This window comes from Typha angustifolia, chromosome 11, assembly GCF_048772165.1.
Source record: "Typha angustifolia cultivar Huaian chromosome 11, ASM4877216v1, whole genome shotgun sequence".
Taxonomy (NCBI): domain Eukaryota; kingdom Viridiplantae; phylum Streptophyta; class Magnoliopsida; order Poales; family Typhaceae; genus Typha; species Typha angustifolia.
In genome coordinates, this window is record NC_133249.1 from 2,861,146 (window position 1) to 2,885,466 (window position 24,321).

The 24,321-nt window shown below is 39.2% G+C and overlaps 6 protein-coding genes across 7 annotated transcripts; 2 read left to right on the top strand and 4 right to left on the bottom strand.

Moving 5' to 3' along the window:
* Positions 1-1,403: 1,403 nt before the first annotated feature.
* On the bottom strand, positions 1,404-2,952 carry LOC140770526 (E3 ubiquitin-protein ligase ATL42-like). Its single transcript, XM_073111751.1, has one exon. The coding sequence runs from the start codon at positions 2,767-2,769 to the stop codon at positions 1,516-1,518; it is 1,254 nt and encodes a 417-aa protein (XP_072967852.1). The 5' UTR covers positions 2,770-2,952; the 3' UTR covers positions 1,404-1,515.
* Positions 2,953-4,685: 1,733 nt separating this feature from the next.
* LOC140770948 (carotenoid 9,10(9',10')-cleavage dioxygenase 1-like) lies at positions 4,686-11,484 on the bottom strand. The gene is made up of 15 exons (XM_073112283.1): positions 11,340-11,484; positions 10,169-10,690; positions 8,427-8,564; positions 8,206-8,346; positions 7,991-8,093; positions 6,789-7,051; positions 6,503-6,682; positions 6,330-6,408; positions 6,170-6,251; positions 6,003-6,065; positions 5,795-5,933; positions 5,368-5,686; positions 5,228-5,274; positions 4,973-5,128; positions 4,686-4,796 (listed from the first exon to the last, which is right to left on the bottom strand). Exons 3-15 carry the CDS (start codon positions 8,520-8,522, stop codon positions 4,686-4,688), a joined length of 1,779 nt encoding a protein of 592 aa, XP_072968384.1. The 5' UTR covers positions 8,523-8,564; positions 10,169-10,690; positions 11,340-11,484.
* Positions 11,369-12,289, bottom strand: LOC140769802 (protein NINJA homolog 1-like). The gene is made up of 3 exons (XM_073110670.1): positions 12,116-12,289; positions 11,791-12,015; positions 11,369-11,704 (listed from the first exon to the last, which is right to left on the bottom strand). The coding sequence occupies exons 1-3, from the start codon at positions 12,287-12,289 to the stop codon at positions 11,369-11,371; spliced, it is 735 nt and encodes a 244-aa protein (XP_072966771.1).
* Positions 12,290-14,074: 1,785 nt separating this feature from the next.
* LOC140770284 (sugar transport protein 14-like) lies at positions 14,075-16,399 on the top strand. Its single transcript, XM_073111382.1, has 4 exons — positions 14,075-14,384; positions 14,593-14,915; positions 15,007-15,636; positions 15,724-16,399. Exons 1-4 carry the CDS (start codon positions 14,246-14,248, stop codon positions 16,150-16,152), a joined length of 1,521 nt encoding a protein of 506 aa, XP_072967483.1. The 5' UTR covers positions 14,075-14,245; the 3' UTR covers positions 16,153-16,399.
* A 243-nt stretch (positions 16,400-16,642) lies between these two features.
* Positions 16,643-20,459, bottom strand: LOC140770282 (CRS2-associated factor 1, chloroplastic). Its single transcript, XM_073111381.1, has 5 exons — positions 19,611-20,459; positions 19,256-19,383; positions 18,656-18,881; positions 18,236-18,363; positions 16,643-18,157 (listed from the first exon to the last, which is right to left on the bottom strand). Exons 1-5 carry the CDS (start codon positions 20,446-20,448, stop codon positions 17,132-17,134), a joined length of 2,346 nt encoding a protein of 781 aa, XP_072967482.1. The 5' UTR covers positions 20,449-20,459; the 3' UTR covers positions 16,643-17,131.
* Positions 20,460-20,694: 235 nt separating this feature from the next.
* LOC140770233 (uncharacterized) lies at positions 20,695-24,031 on the top strand. Of its 2 annotated transcripts, none has more exons than XM_073111307.1 (5): positions 20,695-20,847; positions 21,105-21,240; positions 22,611-22,699; positions 22,834-22,931; positions 23,645-24,031. In XM_073111307.1, the coding sequence occupies exons 2-5, from the start codon at positions 21,231-21,233 to the stop codon at positions 23,778-23,780; spliced, it is 333 nt and encodes a 110-aa protein (XP_072967408.1). In that variant the 5' UTR covers positions 20,695-20,847; positions 21,105-21,230; the 3' UTR covers positions 23,781-24,031. The 2 variants fall into 2 exon arrangements, with proteins under 2 accessions (XP_072967408.1, XP_072967409.1); XM_073111308.1 differs by having other exon boundaries at positions 20,743-20,847; positions 21,137-21,240.
* Positions 24,032-24,321: the final 290 nt, after the last annotated feature.

Below are 24,321 nucleotides of genomic sequence, written 5' to 3' on the forward strand. Positions count from 1 at the left end.
TCCATTTCCGTAGTGGGCTGAGAAATGCTTTCCAATCCTGGATGGGCTTAAAGTTCTTTTGGGCCAGGCCTGACGAAAGGGTTCTTTTTTTTAAAAAAAAATAATATTATAAAATTAGTTATTTTCCTTAAATTAAAGTGTAAAAATATTTGTCACTAATTCCTATCTTGCATAAAAGAAAAACATTAGACAGCTTTTAAATTAGTTTTAATAATTTACATAAAAGAAAATAGTAATTCTTTAAATTTAATTATCAGAATGATATTTTTAAAATAGTACAAAAATTTCAGTGATAATTATAATATTTTATTAAAAAGATAAGTAGCAATTACGTCAAAATTGTTTATTAAATTATTTTAAGAAAAGGGAAAGCCGGCATTTTTTCTCTGTCTATCAATTAATAATTACTTGGCCACATCATACTAACATCCGGGGTCCGTTTTACTTCACAATAAAAGAAGTTAATAATGAGTTATAAATCGAAGACTAACATGGCGATGAGCTGGCATTAAAGCGACCCTGGAATAAAAAAACGAATAAATCCGGGTTTGATTTGTTAAAATGCTTTTAACTTATAGAGTATAGACAAACAGCCCACATCTCATCGATTACGCCAACGGCCAATGGAACATTTCGTATTATTATAAAAGGTAATTTCAGGTAGACCCCTCGACTATTGTCTATTTTTAAATACGCTCTTTGCAAAACAAAATTTTAAGGACACGTAGAGTATTACATTATCTTAAACCTCTCGAATTAACTTTTATTATACCTTCTTTTTACACGTAGAGGTTTGTAATGATTTAAAGGATTTACGTTATCTGAATTTATTGAGTATATACTGACGAGATGAGAACAAAAGGCATGCAAAAAGATGACGATGGGACAAATTGGCCGGTGAGTTGCACGTGACAAGCTGCTGATTATGCACGGTGATGAACGCACTTATCTCATAATTGCTATATCTTCTTCTTTATCTTCTTCTTTTGAGGTTTATTTGAATCTAATAACGATTAGGTTCTTCATCCACATAAATTTCACTTTAAAATTAAAAAAAATAATTAAAAAAAAAAAACCGGAAAAAGAGCCGCATTTGAGCATAAGAAATATTATCTAATCAAGTAGGTAGTAGGGGGTGGGGGGCAGATGCATTTCTCGTACATCCACCGACAAGTAAGTCCAAACTTTATTGTCAGGCTTTACAATAATAATAATAATAATAATTACTATTATTATTAATTATTATTATTATTATTGCAATCTAAATTTGTTGTACGAAAAATAATTGGCTTTCATGTCACTCATGAATTTGGTGAAAGGATATGTTTGTTGACCTTGGGATGTAGACATATGAAAAAGATTGAGGTGCAGTAATGCTTGTCGACCATGTGAGGATACCATAATTACAACATTCACACTATAATTCCCCAAATTGATTTCATCAAAATAATCTTTGTATTTGCTCTAAAAATACGGGAAAAGAAAAAGAAAAAGAAAAAGAAAAGCTTATGTTAATTAAATTCTTGTGACAATATCAATTACCTCTCCTCTACTACTATCCTGAAGTGGTTGTGCTCTCCTCTCTCTTCCGGCCAACCACTGCACCGTCCGCCGCGCTATCGGCAGCCATAGCCGCCTCACCTTCTCCTCGCCGCTCCCAGCCGGTTCCCTGACCCTTTTAAATCTTGACAAGTTCGTTATCTCAGACATGGACCTCGTTGCCGCCGATATCTCCGCCGCCGCCTCCGGATTGGTACTAGTACTATCCGAATTTACTATAAAACCAGCCTTGCTCTCCAATGATCTCTTCCTCTCCATCTCCTCCTTGATTTGTAACATCCCTTCGTCGACCACCGCAGCCTTCGCTGCCGGCGCGCCGCTTCGCGGCTCCCCGGCGCCTGCTTCCGGGGCGGCGAACCGCCGGCTTGACATGACCCTGAGCATGTCGGAGTTGAGCGCCATGATGTCGGCGGAGTTAACGTCGCTCCACCGGTTCTTGAAGACGACGTCGGAGACTATTATCTTGTGCTTGAACTTGTGGAATATCTCTTGGTCGAGACTATTGACCGGGGAGTTCTCGGCCTTGCCCTTTTTGGCGAGCTTCTCCGATTTCCGGAAGCTGCCTCCGATGCTGAATCTGGACGAGGAGTGGCAGCGGAGGTCGGTGGCGTCAGTCTCCGTCTCGCGCTCCACGAAGAGGTCGTCGAGGCGGTCGGAGTACGAGAAGAGCGCCGCATCGGCGGCGTTGACTTTGGAGCGGCACAGGGGGCAGCTGGAGTGGGCCTCGAGCCACCGGTCAACGCAGGGAAGGTGGAAGGCGTGCTTGCACTTTGGGAGGAGGCGGAGGAGCTCGGCGTCGCCAAACCGGGAGAGGCAGACGGCGCACTCGAGCCCGTCGCGGGCCCCGCGGAGAGCGGAGAACCGGAAGAAGGGGAGGGACTCGATAACCGTCTTGTCGATCCCGGAGGAGCAACTCAGACCGCCACCGTCACGGCGGCGGTGGTGGCGCTCGGGGGAGTTGAAGATGTCAGACGAGGAGGCGGCGGCGGCCGGGCGGCAGAACTTGGCATACATGAGGAGGAGAAGGGTGAGGGAGAACATGACAGCGAATATGCCGATGACGATCGCGACGCTCGGCCGGAACGACACCGAGACGCTCGGCGGCGACCACAGCAACTCATCCGGCTGGACCGTCTGCGCCCCTGCTACGACAGCAACGGCGGAGAGAAAGAGCAAGAAGCAGTTGAAGCCATGAGAGAAGTATAACATGGTCGTGTTTGTTGTTTTATGGGCTTACAAGAGTTGGATTTATATCTAAACGGAAGAGCATGGTTTAGATTTAACAAAGACTCAAGCTAATTAATCAACAGGGGTTCTAATTTACAATTAGAATGGCGATAGGAGTGATACAGAGGATGTATATATTTGTAGGACAGTTGGAGTCAAAATAATAATAATAATACTAGCAATTTTGTTTTGATTTGTGATTAAACTAAAGAGCTCTTATTAAATTACGGCTGTTGACAGTGGACAATTATTGTTAATATTATTTTGGTTAATTTGGTGTAGCATGAGATCAAGAAATGTCTTCATGCACGTCACCGAATTTTAAGCTGGCAGGACCTAATACTAATATTTTTATCCGGGGTAATATTCTTGGATATTTCCATGAATTTCTCCAAATATTTATTTTTTTTTTAAAAAAGAAAAGAGAGAAACGAGAAGAAACATTTGTTAATTTTCCGGCATGCAAGATTCTCATATTCCTCCTGTCCCTTCTCTGCAGGCCATTGCCCAAATATTTTTCAACTTGAACAATCCATACATCTAATTCACATAGAAGTGATAGCATGTCGGTATTATGTATCATTATGCCTAGATCGATTGAATTATTACTCTCTCTTTTTTTATATAAATCCTATTATTTATTTTTTGTGATATATTGACCAACTTAATTATCTTTGTGCATTATAAGGGCTATTAGTGGAAAAAAGGAGAAAAATTAAGAGTAAGATGATCATTTAACAGTGTAAACTTAGATAGTTATGGAGATCGAAATGTAGCAAAAATTAAAACAAAAAAAGAGTTTATATGATAATAGTCAATAGCTCAGAGGGTTTAAATATAGTAAACCTTGTAGTATGATTTGCCTAATATGTGCACTAATATATATATATATATATCTGATGCCTTACATTTAGTGATATACGCTAATCTTAACAAATAAGAAGACATATCAATGATGATAACATGGTGGATTTGACTTCCTTTGATCTCTTTAACTCCATGAGAACAAACTCAAGCGAAGTCAAAAGGTTTCACGAGCCAGAATCTTCTCTTTACTTCATTTATAAACTGCAAGTGGAGCATGAACAAATGGGAGACAATACTTTCTCACTCCATTGCCTTAATCTCTTGGTTGTCATTTTTGAATCAAACGTAGCTTGTTATATCTAGTTGATGCCAAATCACATGCTAATGGATCTGGAATGGGTTACATTTGGTCCATTCTGAGCTTATAATACACAAACAGTAGGAAGATACTTCTTCTCTTAGCTTTGGAAGTTTTTATGTCAAGATAATGGCCAAAGTCAACCCTGATATATACTTGTAACTTACATATATGTCCATGTTCATCACTAATCTTAATTAGTGGCCATGTTTCATGCAAAGAACTGCACATGATTCGATGCACTTGGAGAAGAATAAAATGATAAAATAGGGGGAAAAAAAAATCAATGGCTGTCTATTTAAAGTCAGCGTAAACCATTTCAGAGATCCTCAACTACTATATTAGATCTCATATTTTCCGGATGAGAGAAAGAAAGACGAAAACAATCAGATATTGAGGAAGAGGTTGGATTTGGAATCTTGTAAACGGAAGAGAAGAGAAAGAGAAGAGAAGTGAAGAGGATCTTTTAAGGGCACATATGGGTCCCCTGATATTACCTTGCTCTGTTGTAGATTGATGCTATTGTATATAGCAACAAGAGAGAGTTGCTGGTGAGAATTGTTTGTTTTTGTTTCTATAATCCAAATGGTTACAAGAGATGCTATCTAATGAGTTAAACAAAGAGCGCAGAATATTTTATTGATGACTTCAATAGTAATGGATTGCACAAATTTCATTGATGACTTCAATAGTTCATGACACTTTCACAAATCCAAAAGATTTTCATCTCATATTAAGTTGCTCTAGAAATGAATGTACCATGAAAACCATAGGGAACTCTTTGCGGCAATGTTATTTTCGCAACCGGATCACTCCCAAATTTGCTAGCGTCGATAATGTATACCTGTAACACATTAGCATGGAATTTTATGAGTTGAGTCTGTATTCTTGATCGTAAGAAAGTAGGTAACTGAGCAATGGAATATAACACTATAACTAAGCAGCTAAAATGTTTGAAACAAGCAAAGTAGATAAGATAAAAAGAGTTCCAGAACATGAATTTAATGTTGCTGAACTCGCCTGCGATGTATTATTCTCTTCATCGTGCACGAATGAGATTATCCAGCCATCATCTTCATCTGAACCAGTCAGTCTAGGAACAAATGTTGCTCCTGAACAGAATTGGTTTCTTCCAAGCTTGTGTTGCTCCACCTTGATCAAGCCATCTTTCTCCACCTGAACCAGAACACGCAAAAGGTTAATGAATATATCAGCAAAGAAGTGTTAAAGTTGAAAAAAAAAAAGAGAGCATATATATATTGAAGTCTCCCTAACTTGCTCATTAAGATAAAATTTTGCAAAGCCTCCAAACTTAGCTGGCACTACAAAAATGAAGATAAGAACATTAGAAATATGTTAAAGGAAAAATAAAAAACCCCAGAAAGAAACACAGCATATCTTAGGCTAATCTTTACCGCAAATAGAGCTTGCTTTAGATTGTCCCACTTGCCCATATGCATAATTGTTGTATATGCCAGTGTAATGATCATTAATCACAGGGAACTCAGCAGAGAAATCAAAACCAGTTAGGTACCTCCCAGTAGCACCCCCTGTTTTCATGTTTAATCTCCATTCATGCAATCGAGGAAAGAAACGGTCATGAATGCCATTTTCAGAGCATTGTTTCTTAGCTGCCGTTGACTTGAATACTCTGGAGAACTGCTGAAATTCATCAACCCCCATTTTTGGACCAGGGATGACAGAGTCAGCTGTACGAAATCCAATAACAACCACCTGATGCACTGACGATGAGTTATTTCATAATGTTTCAATGATATGTTAAAGAGTATACATAGCGATCGAATAACGGTAAATTGAGTCAAATTGATGACATCTATCTACCTCATCACCACACTCAAAGCAGTTTATGATGTGGAAAGCACAAAATTGTTCCACATCAAACCATTTAACTGAATCTGCACTGCCATAACGAGGCATAACCCCAATTCTTGAATAACTGTCCTTCTCAAACTTGATCAACCTACATGTTTAAATTGCATGAATAGCATGATCTACAACTCCCAGAGAACAATTTGTTATAGATACTTACGGACCACCTTTGACCACCCTTTTCATATCTATGGTTAGTGGGATATCCATGATTATATTGTATCTGTAATCCAAAAGAATGAAGTCAATCATATCAACTTCTCCGTTATGTAATCCTCACATACATTCTTCTCCTCTTTATTATGCAAAACTTAAAGACAAACTTACTTTCCAGTAACTCCAATGTCATGGCAAAGGGTGCATCGATCCAGCTGTAGATCAACCTTATGCTTCAGTCTTTTGCCATCAGCTGCAATCCAAATGATACATCAGAAGCATTACCACAAATCTGAATATAAATTGAGAGAGAGAGAGAGAGAGAGAGTACCTGAGACTACTCCTAACACAAGGAAAGGCTTCTTCGCATCAATTCCAAAAATTACCAGCTCCCCTGATACCGGAGCTCTCTGTGCAATCATTTAAAATCATCAAATATTAAGTAGATTAATACATGCTTAGAAGATATAAAAAGGAAAGGGTATCTTGAAAACAATTATAGACCTTTGGATGGGCTGTGAATGGTCGATCCCATGCACCATCGACGTCCCAATTACTGCCGGTATCGAGGTTCGAAACGTCGATCTCCTGCGGCATGTGGCTCTCAGCTACTGCACAAATTTTGCCGGCATGCTCAAACACACTGGTGTTGCTGATGACCTTGTTCACCATGCCAAACCTCAGCTGTTGCATGGTTTTAAAGCTAGCTTACTACTTTGAGACACAGAGAGAGAAAAAGAAGAAACCACAGGGATTGAGTAGTAAAAAGTTACAGACTTGCAGTACGTACGAGGTTTAAGATGTAGGCGGCTAAGATGGCCGGACTGTCGCCTTCAACGGCGGGGATGAAGCAGGGCTTTTGGCGGGCTTTCTCGAGCACGAATGTGTCGGATCTGATGTAGCGGTTGTTGTAGGAAATCGCCCACGTGGCGGTATTTGGTTCCTTGGAGAAGTAGAGGGCGTGTAGCATCCCCTCGCCTTCTACCCAGATGTTGCTGGACCGGCCCAAGAAGGAGACCGCCGAGTGCAGCGCGCCGAACTGAGGGTTCGAGCCTGCAAAATTTACCAAAAGAACCTTCGCTAATTTAGTAAATCCACCTCTTTTATTTATAGGGTTCTTTATGCTTAATTATGGGAAAATGGATGACAAAAGGACAGTTTAATCCAGAGAAATATATAACAAATTGGAGGTAGTTTTTGCAAAAGTATATCGGAGAAATATGAGAAGTAATTTGTGAGTATATACAGAGAAAAGAAGATAAACTTTTGCAATATGGCTTAACTTGTAGGATGCCGATTTCAAAATCTTACATCCTAGTGCTCCTATCATTAAATACCCGGCCCTTACTGCAAAATATCATACAGAAATCTTATTAAGAAATACCCTATCTTTGATTCTTTTTTTCTTTTTGTTCTTATTAATCGTACACAATATTATGTAAGAGGCACTCTTTTGAAGTTAAATAACAAAGAATAAATAAAAATTAATAATTCTTTCATATATATATATATATATATTTGATTCATTAAAGATACTCCTTGATCCTTAAATATAAGGATTAACTTCTATATTTAGTCCCACCAAACTATAACTATTTTTTCTAAACTTTTTTTTACAAATAAACTCCTAAAATATTAAAAATATTTTAAACATTTTTTTATTAGATTTTAATTATCTTTTCTATCCATATGTTTGTCGCATACAAATCATGTAAACAACCTGCTATTCGAGGATGTTTACCCTTATATTTTTAAGATAAAAGGAGATAAATTTTAGTTACCAAAATACTGTTACCTTCTTAGGGAGATATTATGATCTTTCTAGCTTTTCCATCAACAATGTCAATGTCAGTAGTTCAAAGAATATGTGTGTCACCAAAACAAAAGGTTCAGAGTGTCTAAAAATAATTATCTGTAATATAATCAACTATTTTATTTTACTTTTCGACCTTCAGATTTGAAGGGAATAAAAATTAAGAGGAGAATGGAGACCATTTCTTATATAAACACCCTCTGGAAAATCTTCAGGGATCTCCCCTTCAATATTTGTTATCCTCACTGCTTCGCCAATCTCATCGACAGGTGCAAAGTTTCCCTGCAACAAGCATCCATGGCTATGAGGGTATACCGATGCACTCTTCTCATAAGCCAATTATAGCTGAGAAATATGACCATATCAGCAAGAGACATTATTTTGCAGTATTTACCCGAGATGGAAGTAAAGGTTGATCAATGAATTGGAATGTAGAATCCACAAAGGCATCTACTAATCTCTGTGAGGCCTTCTTGATTGCCTTGGAAACATCAATTTTGACAGGGACCTTCTGCTGTAGCTCTCTGAAGAAAGGCTGATACAAGTAAACCAATAAGATAATTACAACACAAAAGAAGGGAAAGAAGTAATGTAAAGCATTTAGGAGAAAGGCACCTTTGGATTGGAGGAGACAGGGGTGGTTGAAGGATTAGCATTAGGTGACATGGAAGCCCTTGGAGTACATCCAGTTGACAAGTAAAGGGAAGCCATTTGTGAGCCTCTTTGAGATCCTTGTACGTTATAAAATTTCTTCTGCTCAAAGACATGGATAGAGAGGTGAGGTCCTATATAAAGAATCTCCAAGGAAAAGTAGAGATGGGGAAGGAGAGAATATAATATTGTGAATGAAATCACTGCATTATTTTGAACTATCCTCTGCAGCTGGGTTCCAGGTATTTCCTTCAGCTTCTACTTGGCAGCTGGTAATTGGCTGCCAAATCATGTACTTGTTTAACGGCTTATAAAGGCTGCCTTGCACATCAATGGCTACAAATTAGGACTGCAGAGGATCTACTCTACAAGATTTTGGCTGCAACTGAAGTGTTATTGGTCAAGGAATATACTGTAGGTTTCAACAATTGGCAGGAGTGTTCCAAGCTGAGTTCAGATCTCTTTGCTTTGTACTCCAACAAAAAAAAGAAAAGAAACAAAACGAAGGAATATACTGTGTAATATTTGTTTGTCTACTACCAATCAATGATACATTTAAATCTGTTTGAATGTAACAAAGTGATGTTGGTTCATGTCTCTGTCGAATTAAATACAAATCTATCCTTCTATTTTAGCTTTGAGTAATGCAAGATCAATGGCCTAAGTTTGTAATATACTCTATCTTCCTCAGTGTTACAACTAAGATAACAAATTCTTGATAAATTGAAACATGTTTATAAGATATCAGTCCAAATTTAGTTTCAATTTAGAGTTGGCGCCCCTGAAACAATTATTAGAGAATAAGCCTTATATTTTATCCATCAGAGTTTGACAGTTGTCACAGCGCAGTAAATCAGTTCTATCTCTTTCTTTCTCAATCAACAAAAAAAAAAAAGGTAATGATCTTAAACATAGTCGTGTTGATTCCATAAGTATGCACATAATAATCGTGTGCTCATATTTGTAGTTCAACACAAGTTGGTCAAAAAGTCTGAGATTACCATCAGATGCAGTGATACTGTTACGTAATAGAAATAGCAATCTTGAAAAGAAGAAAGAAGATCTTTAGCTTTAGCTTATCTACATGATATATTGACAAGGAAAAGTCAAACTCATCGACAGAAGACAATTTATCTTAAATGTTGTACAGAAAAACAGGATGTTTGATGTAATATAATTCTCTAGTTTATCATCTCATAAACTATTTCTGAAAGCGCCAAAGGAAAGATAGGAAGCTGAAAAATATTTTGTGGTGGTGTTGTTTTCATATTGTAGGTAATGTACAAATAGAGAGAGCATCTTAGGAATTTCAATCCAAATGGCCCTAGAAGTGGGAAGGAATCCAATGAATAGGTCAGAAATACGACCAACAAATCAACATAAGACAATATTCCAGCACCTACATATGTTTAGCCCAATATACTTCCTCCACAATAAAGATAAAAACAAGAGATAAAGCAGAAACACCATAAGAGAACTTTTACAAGCTTCCACATGTTACATGCAGACTGACAACTGAGAAATGAAATAATGGAAGATCATAGTCCTAAAGCCACCACTATGTAGTAAGATAGAAGTATTACTAATGTATTTGGAAAATATTCTCCATTTCGATTCCTTATACTACAATCTACTGCCAGTAGAAAGTCAAAACGAAAAATGAGAACACAAAAGTAAGAAAAGGCATCGCAAAGCGTCATACACACCGCATAAGAAGGAAGAAAGCTTTTAAATGACACAAATAGGTGGCAAGAGCATCAAATGATTTGTCGGTCATCATGGTGGCTCGCATCCACGGTATGAAGCTGGCATAAGATACCAGGAACTAACTTTACATTCTTCTTCAGTTTCGGGCTGAGGCTGCTGGATTGCCGACGCAGAATGATGCAAACCTTGTTTTACCACCATTATCTCGGATTGGGGCATCTACCTGGCGTGCTGTATGAACTCTTCAAGTGATATGTGGTTGAAACCGATTGAAAATCTGGATAAGATCCACATCCTCCAAATTGAACATTTGATATGACACCTGCCCTCAGCATATCCTGTGGAAGGTTTTATGTTTCCTTTTGTGCAAAGATCATATTTGCCCTGTTCTCAACTTCAGTATGAGGTGAAAATGATGTGCCAGGCCTCACTAGCACGTCTGCCACTCTCTTCTACTAATTCGGCAGACTTCTTATCAAAGGTCAAAACTGGTAATGAAATTTGAGGAATTTGTATTGACCCTGCACCAGATATATAGTAAAATGCCAAGAACATCAGTATTCACAAAATAGGCATTTTTAAAGCAAGTTTAAACGATGTTTAACTTTGTTTAGTAAATTCCCAGGTGTTCTTTTTCTTCTTTTATCTTTTGCTTCTAAGAGATAAAAGGGCAGGACTCTGGGAGATAAAAAATCTTCAGAAGTTATGTGAAATTTCATATTACAAGTTTACTACAACTTGCAGTAAAAACAATAGAAAAAATAAAATAAAATCTGCAGATCATGGTGTATGGAGTCATAGATGAAATGAAGCGTCTGTAGGAAAATGAAATTCTACATTATGGAAGAAGAAATGAAGCATATGCTTTCACTTTCAAAGTCTTCAAGAAGCAAAAGTACATGATTTCAGCATCACGGGGTTGTTCTTGTAGATACTTAGACATAGAGGCATGCAACTTTTATTTTCCTAACTCACACCTCCGAAAAAGATATGAATCATAAGATGCAAGAATCAGAACTTTCAATTGTTTAATCATTTATTTGATATTAAAAAGTGAAATTAAGAAGAAAAAAAAAATGCCATTTCCGATACTAATAACAGCATCAACAGTCAAAAGTCCTGATAGAATATAGGAGATCAAACATTATAATTCTTTTTAGTTTTTACCACCTTAAGCATGCATCGAGTTCGGTGCTCCATCAACGTGGCCTTTCAGGATGAAGGAAGATGACACAAGCCAAGGCTGCGAACCCATATTTCCAGAAAGAGTTCTTCTCAAGTGTGTGTAGCTGTAGCTGGTCAGATGAATATCTGAGAGCCAGCTGAAAATTGCGGTTGTTTATTGTCTGAACCATTAATCTCTCTCTAGTTGTAAGTTGTAAGAGGCACTGAGACACCAACTGCATTACACATGGTGGAGGAAAAGTTGTTTCCTTCGATGTGGCAGAAGTACTAGGAACCTTAACTGTTACTGGATAAGGTACAGTCACAATACTAAGTGCTGGAAAAGTGGAAATGACAGGGGAATTCCATTGCTATTTTTATTCCCGAACTGAAGATTGAATTATTTCATTAACTATTTGTTTGTTCATCTCCTTGAAAACCAGGCCTAGTTGGCTACCTTGAGACATTGTATATCAGTGGCTTTGTGAACATCAGATTGCTTAGCATTCTCTTCACATTGTGAAGCCAAACTAGAATTTAAACCTTCAGCTTCTGACTCTGCGACATCCTCATATTCACCCATTAAACAATCCTTCGTAGTAGTTGAAACATGTGAAAGTTTCACTTTCGAGTGGCAACAACAGTAGGGGCATTTACCTGGTGCCTCAACATGATCAACTATCTTTTAAAGATCATTCTCTTCAGAAGACAATTTACGTTTGTTCACTCTTAATCTCTCTTACTCTGAGTTATTTGCTTTGCTACTCCACAGCTTGTAATACTTGGGGATGTGTGAATCTGTGATGACTGCTCTGAGCATCATTAGAACCACCTTCCACTGGAGAAGACGTCTTCCCAGAATCTGTCCAGAAGTTTCCACGTGGTTGTGAAGATGGATCACTATTCAGATTCCCACTCTGCTTTTGGTTCTCAGCATTTGTTTGAAATAAGTTCATAAAACAAACGTCTGAGGTAGCAGTACTGCCTTCGTTACTGCTTCCTTCATCCACTTTAGGATCTGGATTAACATCTCTAACCTTAGATTTCCCTTTAGATCCACCAAAAGAAAGTCCCAACCTTAGTTAAATTCCATCTTTCTCATTTCTCAGACTGAGAAGAACTTCTCAATTTTGCTCCTCATGGAACGCATAACATCTCTAACAGATGAGAGTCATACAACACAAATACCAAATATGATGGAATGCAGAAGATTAAATAGAAAAAACATGAAACACATAGTTTAACGATAAAAAGAATGATAAGTGCATCATGGAGAGTGCTTCTTATGTAAAGCAGAAGGGTGTACAAAATTATTTATAGTGCTCAGATATATGAGAGAATCATTTGCGAAAAGAGGAGAAGGAAGCAAATTAGATATTATTCATGCATTTGAAAATAAACATGACCTACGTCAAGTATTTAAGACCATGTAATGAAACCAATCAACAGAAAACAACTAAATCAAGTCCCTATCTATCGATTTTATTACCTAGAGAAAAAGAAGATGCAACAACCATGCAATCAATGTCTATTTTATACATAGCTTATTACTTCCTCATCTTGGTTTATTTTTGTGTGTGTTAATTGTGACACATTAACGTCAATACGATCAGCAATTTAAGATTTAAAAAAAACACTGAAATTGTTAGCATTTTATTTAAAAGAATAAAAAATGCAACAAAAACACTATTAAGTTAATCTTGGTCAATAACTAGAGGAGATTGTTTAGTGGTCGGTGACTTATCTTTCACTTCATATCGTAATTTAGGATAACTATCGGTTACTCTATTAAATAGAATATCGTCTAATTTTTATTTATTCTTCATTAATCTAAACATGATCTATTATATTGAATAGATAATATAGTCTAAGTGCTCTTCAACAGTAAGACTGTCAAATATAAACTATTCTTTAGTATGAACCTTCCTACGGGTGCCTCTCAGAGTTAGTGGGGGAGAAAGATTTTTCTACTATTAATTGTCATTGTCTCCATAGGACCAAGGTAGAAGGATAATTGTTTTCTTAAAAAAGAAAGATAATCTAAGAAGAAGCGGCGGTGGAATCTATACGAAACTAATTAATGTACTCAATTTGTGGCAGTAGCATAGCGATGGGCATGAGCTGTATTTTGGATTGTAATAGTTTCAAAGCATCCACTTCCGTGTGATAGCTCATGCCAATTAATCTCCAAGTTTGTCTTCTAGGGTTTGAGTTCATGGACCTCTGATTCCCAGACGACTTAGTGACGGCCAACTACAACATCTTGCAACTGACCCTTGTTGGCTAAATGCATGAATAGCTATGAAGAAGAAACTGCAACTACTCGCTAAGATCACATATTTTAATGGCAGTTCTAGTCAAACAATGTCATCTACCAACCACTACTTATCTATGTAGGAAGTTTTATGTATTTACTTAGATGTATGTATACAAAGTTGAACTAGTAATACTGGGATGTAGCAATTGTTTGAGGGATTGAGATTTGGTGTCAGTCGAAATACATTGTTGGATATGTACAATGCTTACATTGTGTATATCGGACGATTTTGATTACGTCGGTTGTTTAAATTCTGTCTTTCTAATGACTTTCAGTCATTATTAAAATGTAGGATATCATCCCATGCCTATAATTCAGGAACTCATAATTGGACCAAGTCAACTCCAGAGTATTCTATTTATTGCATTTCGTCCGATAACTTTGCAGTTGTTATCCAACCAGACTATTCTATTCCCCCCTCATTTGCCTCTTCTCTTCAGTGATGTCTCTTACAGTGAAAGCTCTTCCTAATATTAACTGCAATATTGGATTCTATATATCTTTAAGCTGCCTTCCTCTGTTATCGAAGCAGGGGCTTTGAGCGCTCTGTGGAGAGTTCACAGAGGTTGCGAGAAGGAAGTTGGGTCGAAGAGAGATGGCGGGGGGATTCGTCGGCGGGGAGGCGGGGAAGAGAGCGGAGTTGTACGAGGGGAGGATTACCAGCTACTTCGTCTTGGCGTGTATTGTTGGGTCCCTCGGTGGATCCTTGTTTGGATACGATCTCGGTGTTTCCAGTAAGTATTATTGGATCACTTCTTCTTATCTTTCTAATAAATTTCTAACAGTGGATATTTTCAAAATATAGACCTCACATTTTAGTAAAATTTTGAGTAACGTCCATCATTTGAGCTATTTGTAATTCAACCCCTCCTTCAGTTCTTGTCTAGAAATGCATTGCCTAGTTCTTAACGAGAGGAAAGACTAAAAGAATGTCATTCTCAGGTGGGGTGACATCCATGGATGATTTCTTGAAGGAATTCTTCCCAGGTGTGTACGGGAGGAAACAAGAGCACCTCCTTGAAACGGACTACTGCAAATATGACAACCAGGTCCTCACCCTCTTCACTTCCTCCCTCTACTTCGCTGGGCTCGTCTCCACCTTCGGGGCCTCGTGGGTCACCAGGAGCAAAGGGAGGAGGGTGAGCATCATGGTCGGATCCGTCAGCTTCTTCCTCGGCGCTATCGTCAACGCGGCGGCCATGAACATCCCCATGCTGATCGTTGGCCGGGTACTTCTTGGAATCGGCATTGGATTTTGCAATCAGGTACGGTGGGAATCCTGAATTCATAAACAAACTATAGGGTGGGAACTGGGAAATATAAGTTTCAATCAATGATTTTGATTTGGGTCAACAGGCAGTTCCCCTCTACCTCTCTGAGATAGCGCCATCCAAGATCCGAGGAGCGGTCAACCAACTGTTCCAACTAACCACATGCTTAGGAATCCTAGTAGCCGACGTACTCAACTACTTCACAGACAAGATCCACCCCTGGGGTTGGCGCCTCTCCCTCGGCCTAGCCGCCGTCCCGGCGATCCTAATCTTCGTCGGCGGAATTTTCCTCCCGGAGACCCCCAACAGCCTTGTTGAACAAGGAAGACTAGAAGTGGCGCGAAAGATACTAGAAAAAGTGAGAGGAACAACAAAGGTGGATGCCGAGTTTGACGACCTCAAAGACGCCAGCGAGGCTGCTCGGGCGGTTAAGAATCCGTTCGGCAACCTCCTCAAGCGGCGGAACCGCCCACAGCTCATCATTGGCGCACTCGGGATTCCGGCGTTCCAGCAGTTATCCGGGATGAACTCGATCTTATTCTACGCTCCGGTTATATTCCAGAGTCTCGGGTTTGGGTCCGGGGCCGCGCTCTACTCCTCTATCATCACCGGCTCGATGCTCGTCGTTGGCGCCCTCGTTTCCATGTCGATCGTCGATAGATTGGGCCGTCGGTTTTTGTTCATCCAAGCCGGGATTCAGATGATCGGCTCAATGGTACGATACGCAGTTTATAGATGCATGTCACTCAATTATCAGCTCAAGTTTTAGAGTAATTGATGAGCTAGCATTTATACATTATAGGTGGTCATTGCTGTAACTCTTGCACTAAAGTTCGGCCACGGGGAGACGCTGTCCAAAGGCGTGGCCGTGCTCCTCGTCGTCATGATCTGCCTCTTCGTCGTCGCATACGGCTGGTCGTGGGGGCCTCTCGGATGGCTAGTCCCGAGTGAGCTCTTCCCCCTCGAGATGAGGTCGGCCGGCCAGAGCGTGGTAGTCTGCGTCAACCTCTTCTTCACTGCGGCGATCGCACAGTGCTTCCTTGCCGCGCTTTGCCATCTGAGATACGGCGTCTTCGTCCTCTTTGCCAGTTTGATTGTGATCATGTCCATCTTCATCATCCTGCTCCTGCCGGAGACGAAGCAGGTGCCGATTGAGGAGGTATCTCAGTTGTTTAAGAAGCATTGGTATTGGAAGCATGTTGTGAGAGAGGACAGTGAAGAGCAAAGCTAAGAGCATTGCTCTGCAGGAGGTATATAGCTGCAGTGCAGTTTTGCATGGTCTGGATAACAATTACAGATCTATGTCATAGTTTTTCTTGCTGCTAGAATAGTATTGTGCATGTAATTGTTGGCTATAAGTTTAAGATGAACTCTTTTCAGAAAGAAGAAGAAGAAAGTTTAAGATGAAGGTAAGTTATGTTCTTCCTTGTATGATTGTATCCCATTTCTCAACACATGAGGATAGTTAAGTGGATGGAGTAGATGTCAAGGAATGATGTTAAACAGTAGAAAAAAGCATATCATCTTCGGTTCCCTCGGCCAGTCAGCAAAATGTGCGCATCATGATTTAGGATAGAAGGGAAATCTACACACTCAAAATTTGCTAACTTTGAACAATGCATCAACACCCTAAAAGTAAAATTTGTCTTTAACATGCACTTAGTTCTCTGCAAAGACATCACACTCTACTCTGTAAAAGAACAAATGTATTGTGCTTCTATCCAGTTGAGCAAAATTGTCCCAGAAGGACCAGAAATCACAAAAAAGTAGAGCAACTATTATAATTGTTGTTTCTGCAGACAATGTGAAAAGGGGGGAAATGATTCTTAATACCATAGACTATAAAGTTGAAAAGCACAGAAGCTGTTCTGTACAGTGAGCTTCAATATCCAAGTGGGAGCACAGATACCTTGAAAGAAGACATTTGACTTTTCACAACATGACACAAGTTTCAACTGCCATGTATCATTTCACAAATGCAGATATCAAAACTTGGAATAGAGATCTTGAAAAGAATGCCATTGCCAAGGCAAACTTTTGGGGAGGCAACATACATAGCCGTTATTCCATATATGTGACTCAAAATCTGAGTCCTCTGTGGCTATGAGGCAGTCCTTCCTCACATTCGCAATCGATGCGTACTAGGTTCACAACCAAGGACGAATATTAAATGCTTCATCCAGATCAACAAATTTGCTTACCATGTAAATTTAAGCCAGTAGTTTTGCGAGTTCATCTACCCTCAATTTTCCATGCGGGACCACATCAGGGAGAACATCTCGAAGTTCATCCCTTTTCTGACTCCGACTGTTCTTCGTATTAGGTTTCCATTTTGAGACGGCAGAAACTCCAACCTCCGGATCTTCCTGATCAAGCTTTTCATGTTTTTCTTTCTCAATCCTCCGCGGAGTAGCTTTCCTGACCTTATACTGGAAAACTGGCCCAGGTGGAGCTGTCTTGGCAAGAGCAACAGACTGTTGATAGATATTATCAGCATCCAAAGATTCATTATCCAAAACGAGTGCATGCCCACTCTCCATAGCCTGCCTTAAAAGAAGCATTACTCCCTCCAGACATGCCCCATCAGATCTCAACTCATCCCGACTTTCTGAACTATCTCTTTCTTTAATTTCCAACTCCGTACTGCTTCCACTACTAGCTTCTATTATAGTACCTGATTCAATGTTGTCGAGCACTGCCGGATCCGCACAAAAAGCTGATGACAGCTTGGCTCCTCTTTCTTGTTGAGAAAGATCTTCAGTTGTCCCTTCTAAGTTCATACTTCTATATGTAGAGATGCTTTCAGCATGTATTTGAAGAGAAAAATCCTCCAAGACATTCCCTGAATCTGAAGCAGGCAACTCTTGTTGAATAGGAAGTGAGGATTTCTGTTCAACTGTACCCGAGAAACTAGATGTTTTATCCATAATCTTGGCTGAACTAGTAGAGACAACTGCTAATGTCTGATTCCCATTATCCCGATTCAAGTGATATCCAGCTTCTCCTGTGCCTCCATGTTGATCAAGGCTCATGTTTACAGTGGACAATTCGACAAAGAGCTCTTCATGTGTACTCTTTCCAGCATCTGAACCCAGTACCTGGTCACTTAATAATGAATCATTTCCACTTTCAGCACTATTGTCTTCTATTGGTGGAAGAGATGATATCCATTCTTTTCCTCTCCACATAAGTATATGTTCATACTCAAAAGATAGTAGTACACAGGGTACCAAATCCTGCAACGTCAATAAGAAATTATTTGTATGGGCATATGAAACCAGGATAAAAAAACAGTACTGCTGAGTATTGCAAACCTTAAGTTTAGCACCAATTTTCCTGCAGTCACTTCTGTTCAAATCCTTACAGTCTATTCGGACCAGTTCACATGCTTCAAAAGCCTCTCTGACTTGCTGAACAAGGTTGTTATATACACCATTTTTTCCTATTATACAAGAAGATTAAAAAAAAAATAGTGCTGATTGTGATCAGTCAAAGAAAAAAAAATCAATGAGCAGAATAAATTTTGCAAATCGTTGACACTAAAGATGATTGGGTTGGGAGCGGGTGGGGGTGGGGGTAGGGGGGAGGGGGAAGGGAAGGGAAGAGAGTATTCAGGCCCTAGTTCTTAAGAATCATTAAAAAATAACAAACTAGGTCAAGCCATCAAGCCAAACATAAGATGAAGCTAATAACAGTCCAAGCAAAAACAAGGAAAAACAAAAAGTAATGTTTACCAAGTTTGCATATTGGGGCTAGTTGACGCCCTCTCTTGCGCATTGCACTGGCTTCATCTAAAGTTAACCCTTCAGGTGCCTGCTGAACCAATCGTGGATATACTGGTGTTACAGGTTTCCAGAGCATAAGGGGAAATCGGGGGCGAGTCCTATCATTATAGTTTCTGCCACGGTACAGAAAGATGACTCCTCCTTTACGGTATATGATCTTCCCTCCAGTTTTCTCCTATTAAAACATATGAGAAAAAAATATTAATATACTCTTCTAATTTGGTTTGATGATCTCCTTTTGGAACTTATTAAAATATTATTAATAATAAAAAGTCTTTTACTTTGGCTGGATATCTAGATCATGTCTAGGTTGTGTTATCTCAGGTTTGAGAACTAGTAATATTAAAATCTGCAAATGAAACTTTGTCAAGTTTTCCCATGTAATTACACTTACACCTAATCCAAACTCCAAAGAATGAAGATCTTAATGAAAACAAAAATTTATGATTTCCCGTCAAATTATTCATATTGTTAATGCCGATCCCCATAATAACAGCATCAAGAGTTCAGGAAACTATCCTCTATGAGTTGAATAAAAAGAACAATCACCTCCAATTGTTGGCAAACATTCTCCATATCAACTGTGCACACCCCTTTACATTTTATCTTGCACACCCTCCTCCTTTTCCAAAGTGCGTGAATATTGTCTAACATATTGTGTGTTAGACCATCTCTACCTGCAAAAAGGAGATCACATAAATCAAATCAGAGAACCACAGGTGCATGAGGTTAACGAACAAAGAAAAATAGTGGAGAGGATGCACTAAGATTAGCTATTAACAGCTACTTAATCTCTTTTAGAGCTCATAATATTTACACAACATTTTCTTCTTTTACCTCTCTATTAATAATCGATCAAAATTCTATCTTGGTAGAAGAAATATCATCTTTAACACGTACATACCCATATTTAGCTGCCTTCTAGTCCTTATACATCCTTTAACCAAGTCGTCTACTTCCTCCTTCGTCAGCGGCTCCCCTAAGATCTCCTCCCTCGACGCCGCATGATACTTGGGCCCTGCCCCAGCCAAAAATGGCCCCGGTGCCTGAACTGGCTTAACGCCTTTCTTCCCCGGAGGTGGGAGTCGAAATGAATCAAACTCCGGAAGCTTCTTCTTGCTTGGCGGGAGTGGCGCCCTCCCCGTCCACGGCCGGGGCATCGTGCTCGGCCCGAACGGCATGAACGGTGGCTCCCGGAGCGCCAACGGTTTCACCTTTGGTGTTTCAGTATAACTATACTGGAACTCGAAAGGCGCATCCTTTATCTTATAGGACAACCCCTTCTCCCCAAGAGAGATGCCATTCTCGCCGTCGTCCGCGGCCGACTCCGCCGGAACCCTAGGTGGGCTTGCAATTCTACGGAAAGCGGGGTGGTGCTTCGGGATTTTAGGGTTTAAGGGTGGTTTGGAGTACTTGGAGGCGCGGCCGGGAATGGAAGGGGAGGAGGGGGAGGAAGGAGAGCCATGTGATTTGAAGTCGACGGTGGATGAGGAGGAGGGGGAAGAGGGTGATTGGGAGGAACTGGAGGTGATTTTGAGGGCCGAGTTGAAGCGGCGGGCGCGGCGCAGGTCGGCCTCGATTTCTTCTTGGCGGCGGCGACGGCGGATGAAGGGCTCAGCGTTGGCGTTGTTCCAGCGAGAGAAGTGGATGGAGGTGGAAGAGGAGGAGGAGGATTGGGAAGAAGGGAGTGGGAGTGGTGGGAAGAGAGGGAAGGGAAACGAGGTGGAGAATTTGAGAGACATAGGAGGGAGGGAGGGAGGGAGAGAGAGAATTATCCTGCTCTTCTGTCGAAGTGGTTGTTAATAACAGCTGCTGGTAGTGGTAGTGGTAGTGGTAGTAGCCAGGGCCAGGGGCGATTCACGATCAAAATGAACTCGAGCTCGGCTCGAAATTGGGCTAGGCTTGATCAATTAGGCTCGAAATAGACTTCCAATAGAATTTCGTATATGTATCTTTCTAACACCGTTAGATCTCCATCCAACGAAGGATTTCCTCTAGACCCTGCGGCAACTCAACCTCACATAGCCGACTGATACGACCCCACCCCCCTTCTCTCCTTCGTGCTTGTCGCCGCCGACCTCCTCCCCCGCTTGCTTTCTCACCATTTCACCAACTCCATCTCGCAGTTTCAAAACTTCCAGGTTTGTTTGGTCCTGTTTGAGCTGAATATTTCCGAACCAAGATAATTTAAGAATCCATTGCATGCTTAGTATCATTGTGTTTTGATCTGGAGTTGTATCAAATTTGTTCAGATGTTTGAATCAAAGCCTTAATCGAGTCTTGATCCTATCATCTTGATTAAAGCTCGAATTGAATTGATTTTTTTTCCTCTGTAAGATCTGAAACAGGAAAAATTTGGACCTGAAAAGCATTAAATTGCCTTTTATTTCTATTGCAGAATGTTATTGATGACAGTTCTGTACACTCTAGATTGAGTCAAAAGTTCATCCTTGACTTCCTTCGCCAAAATCTGAATCAAATTGAAGAAACTATATAGCCCGATGCATCCCGACTTGGTACAATAATGAGTGCAGGTACTTTGAGAAGATGGAGTAATTTTAAGGATTCTACTTATTCTAGAATTTCGATTTAGAGCTTTCAATTGAATGCTGTTGATATTATCCCACATATCAAACAAAAGAAAGGAAAAAGAATAATGGGGATTCTGTGATTACTAAATCATACTATGTTGGTTCTTAAACATTTCTTAAATCATTGGGCAGGAACACGAGCATCTATTTCTCTGCCATCTTTGCAGCTTTTATCACCTTGTATCAAGCAGTATCGATGCATTCCATCGTGGCATGCATTCCCAAGGATGATTTGCTATATAATTTACTTGCACTTGTTTCCTATTTTTATACATAGAGTACTGAATCCGTATTTCTATTCCAATTGAAAAGAACAGATCATTAATTAGGTTTCATTTTCTAACTTTTCTTTTCCATTTTGGCATGCTTATTTCTATTTCATATATCATCAAGTTGTGCAATTTATGTTTATTAGGGAGATATTCTTTTTCTAACATCTTTTTGACGCTCTTAAAATAACTTTCCAGCTGAACTGAAGAATTGGAACTCAAGAACTCGGTCAGTGCTGAAATTGGAACCAAAACATAATATTCTAAATTTCTAAAACGTGTCATTAATTGCTATAGTTTTAAATCAATTGGCCTATTACAGTTACTTGCCACTTAATTCCATTATGCTGGCTCAAATGAAAATGTTTCTTTACATACGGGATATTCTGTATGATTCTGCATCCTTTTTTTAGTGGAGGCAATCATGGGCGTAATTGGACAAGTATGGAATTTTCATGTTATGTATAGCACATTTATGCAGTACAAATTACAAGAAGTGCAAGTTATGACAACAAAGTGTAGCCAGAATATGTTGATAGTTGGTACACATAAAATATTTGTAATGCTGCTGTAAGAGAGGATACTTTTGTACTAATGGAAAAATGAACAAGGAGAGTCTAGCCAATTGTTTGCAGCAAATATGTGACATACAAGTAAAAAAGAAAAAAATGAGATCTGCTAACTGCCTCTTCTAGCTTCCCACTCTTTGTATGTACCTCTTTTAAGTTTTAACCTCATGTATTGTTCTTGACATAAAAAAATCTGCATTTTTTCTAAAATTCTTGTGCTGTTGGAAACTTTAAAACCCCAGTTGGCTATACAACTTATAAGAGCAACTTTTGAATCTATCTTCATTTGTTAGTTGGATTTGTGGATTCTGAAATCCATGCCACAATATATTTTGTGCTTTAGTAATGTTAACCTACTTGCCTTGTAGTTCATGTTATACTTCTTTCTTCTTCACTATTTTAACTTACAGATTCTGCACTACTTAAAAATAAATGTACTGTGATCCTTATCTTAATTTGGGATGGTTTCTGACAGGTGGTGCATTTGGTGGAAACAGGGGAGCGAGACCTGTACCTCCTGAGAAAGGTGTATTTCCTTTGGATCACTTGCATGAGTGCGATGTGGTAGTATTCTTATGCACTTTTCATTCCTTTGGCCCTAATTTTTCTTTCATTCCTTTAGACTACGAGGTGTCATATTACTTGCAGACCTATTTACTTAGAGAAGATAACCTCCAAATGTTGCCATTGTTACACAGGAGAAGAAAGAGTATATTGCCTGCCTGAAATCGTCAGGCTTTCAGTCAGAGAAATGCAAGCACTTATCAAAGAAGTACTTGGAATGTCGTATGGAGAGGTTTGTGAGATAAATCTTATTGTATTTCTGTTCACAATAAGTACTAGCAAAATCAGGCTTTATAATTCTTCTGCCAATTTCCATAGCCCTGTGATGTGAAATAATCATGCATAAGCTTGTAGAAACTATGCGGCAAATCACCTATAGTGATAATCTTGTGTTTCTAAATGGTAAATGCCAACTTCCATTTTACTTTCAGAGCAAACTAATCCTCCACTTCACATCCTTTGATGAAATCCACACCAGTCTCGCTGTTGGTGCTTATGGATGATAAGTATGAGAGCTCATAGGGCTTGTATGTAAAGCAGGCTCAGTTGGATTATTTTGTCCATGAGCAACCTATTTATCCAGAGACAAGCAGGGATATACAGTGAACCCACTTTCTCTTGCTTCCAATAAAACCTAGGTAGTTGATGCCATGTGATTCTGGAGAAAGAAGCAAAATGTAATCATTGCCTAATGTAATCATTGACCAACTCAGTGTTGCTTATAGTGGAATAGCAGCGCCCTTGTGAACGCTGGAGAAGATTCTATATATTTCATTATGTAGTCTCTCTTTGTTACTGTGCTTATTAGGAGTTTGTAATTCTTTATTGTTAATCTATGTTGGTACATTTTCCATGCATGAGTTTGTTGCTGTCTATTTAAATTCCATAAACTATTTTAAGTCTCAAGAAATTTTCAAATCCTGCTGAAATAAGTTCTTTCTTCAGAAACTTGATGGCCAAACAAGACATGTCTGAGCTTGGATTTGGCAAGGGCAATGGAACCAATTCTTCCGAAGAGATGAGTGCAAAACTTGAGAATTACTCTGCCTCCTCGACCGAGAAAAAGAATATTTCTTCATGATGTTGCAGCCTGCAGCTGATTGATCTTAAGCTCTCAGTGGCCAACAGAGGGAGTTATTGTTGATGATACTATTTTTTGTTGCCGGTGCTTGATAACCACATGTTTCAGGGATTACATTATCGACTTGATCTTAGTTTCACTGATGCCTTTGACTTGCAAAATCATAATGTTTTATAAGGAATATCTTGCACCCAAGCCAGCTTACATTTTGTTCGATATATGAAGATGATCTCCAGATCTACGCATTTTTGTACTGCGAAGCTTCTTTCGAGTGGTCAATTAACAGAGAACTTTTTCAGTCTTCTATAATAACGTTTGCTCCCTCCTAAACTTATATCTTGATTTATTCAATTATGGCACAATTCATTTTATCCTCTTTTTTATCTTCTGAAAAATTTGTGGTGTATTCAGTTCTCTTGCTAACCACACCAAACATTAGCAAATAATGCCATCATGCATAGTGGATGAAATCAAGAAACTTCATCAATGAAGTAGATTAGAAACTTTAAAGAAAACAAGAAGAGAAAGAAAATCTCTGTTA

What these genes read in the sequence shown, in the direction of transcription:
- LOC140770233 (XM_073111307.1), top strand. An exon ending in ACTTGCATGAGTGCGATGTG is followed by an intron (nt 22,700 to 22,833) that starts GTAGTATTCTTA and finishes ATTGTTACACAG; the next exon opens with GAGAAGAAAGAGTATATTGC. An exon ending in TTGGAATGTCGTATGGAGAG is followed by an intron (nt 22,932 to 23,644) that starts GTTTGTGAGATA and finishes TTCTTTCTTCAG; the next exon opens with AAACTTGATGGCCAAACAAG.
- LOC140769802 (XM_073110670.1), bottom strand. Translation starts at nt 12,289, where the DNA reads ATGAACTTATTTCAAACAAATGCTGAGAACCAAAAGCAGAGTGGGAAT. An exon ending in ACAGATTCACACATCCCCAA is followed by an intron (nt 12,016 to 12,115) that starts GTATTACAAGCT and finishes GATCTTTAAAAG; the next exon opens with ATAGTTGATCATGTTGAGGC. An exon ending in CTGATATACAATGTCTCAAG is followed by an intron (nt 11,705 to 11,790) that starts GTAGCCAACTAG and finishes GAATAAAAATAG; the next exon opens with CAATGGAATTCCCCTGTCAT.
- LOC140770948 (XM_073112283.1), bottom strand. Translation starts at nt 8,522, where the DNA reads ATGGCTTCCCTTTACTTGTCAACTGGATGTACTCCAAGGGCTTCCATG. An exon ending in GGGTGTTTATATAAGAAATG is followed by an intron (nt 7,052 to 7,990) that starts GTCTCCATTCTC and finishes TAAATTTTGCAG; the next exon opens with GCTCGAACCCTCAGTTCGGC. An exon ending in GACATTGGAGTTACTGGAAA is followed by an intron (nt 6,066 to 6,169) that starts GTAAGTTTGTCT and finishes TTTGGATTACAG; the next exon opens with ATACAATATAATCATGGATA.
- LOC140770284 (XM_073111382.1), top strand. Translation starts at nt 14,246, where the DNA reads ATGGCGGGGGGATTCGTCGGCGGGGAGGCGGGGAAGAGAGCGGAGTTG. An exon ending in GCATTGGATTTTGCAATCAG is followed by an intron (nt 14,916 to 15,006) that starts GTACGGTGGGAA and finishes TTGGGTCAACAG; the next exon opens with GCAGTTCCCCTCTACCTCTC. An exon ending in TTCAGATGATCGGCTCAATG is followed by an intron (nt 15,637 to 15,723) that starts GTACGATACGCA and finishes TATACATTATAG; the next exon opens with GTGGTCATTGCTGTAACTCT.
- LOC140770526 (XM_073111751.1), bottom strand. Translation starts at nt 2,769, where the DNA reads ATGTTATACTTCTCTCATGGCTTCAACTGCTTCTTGCTCTTTCTCTCC.
- LOC140770282 (XM_073111381.1), bottom strand. Translation starts at nt 20,448, where the DNA reads ATGTCTCTCAAATTCTCCACCTCGTTTCCCTTCCCTCTCTTCCCACCA. An exon ending in AGCCCCAATATGCAAACTTG is followed by an intron (nt 18,364 to 18,655) that starts GTAAACATTACT and finishes CTTGTATAATAG; the next exon opens with GAAAAAATGGTGTATATAAC. An exon ending in AAATTGGTGCTAAACTTAAG is followed by an intron (nt 18,158 to 18,235) that starts GTTTGCAATACT and finishes TTGACGTTGCAG; the next exon opens with GATTTGGTACCCTGTGTACT.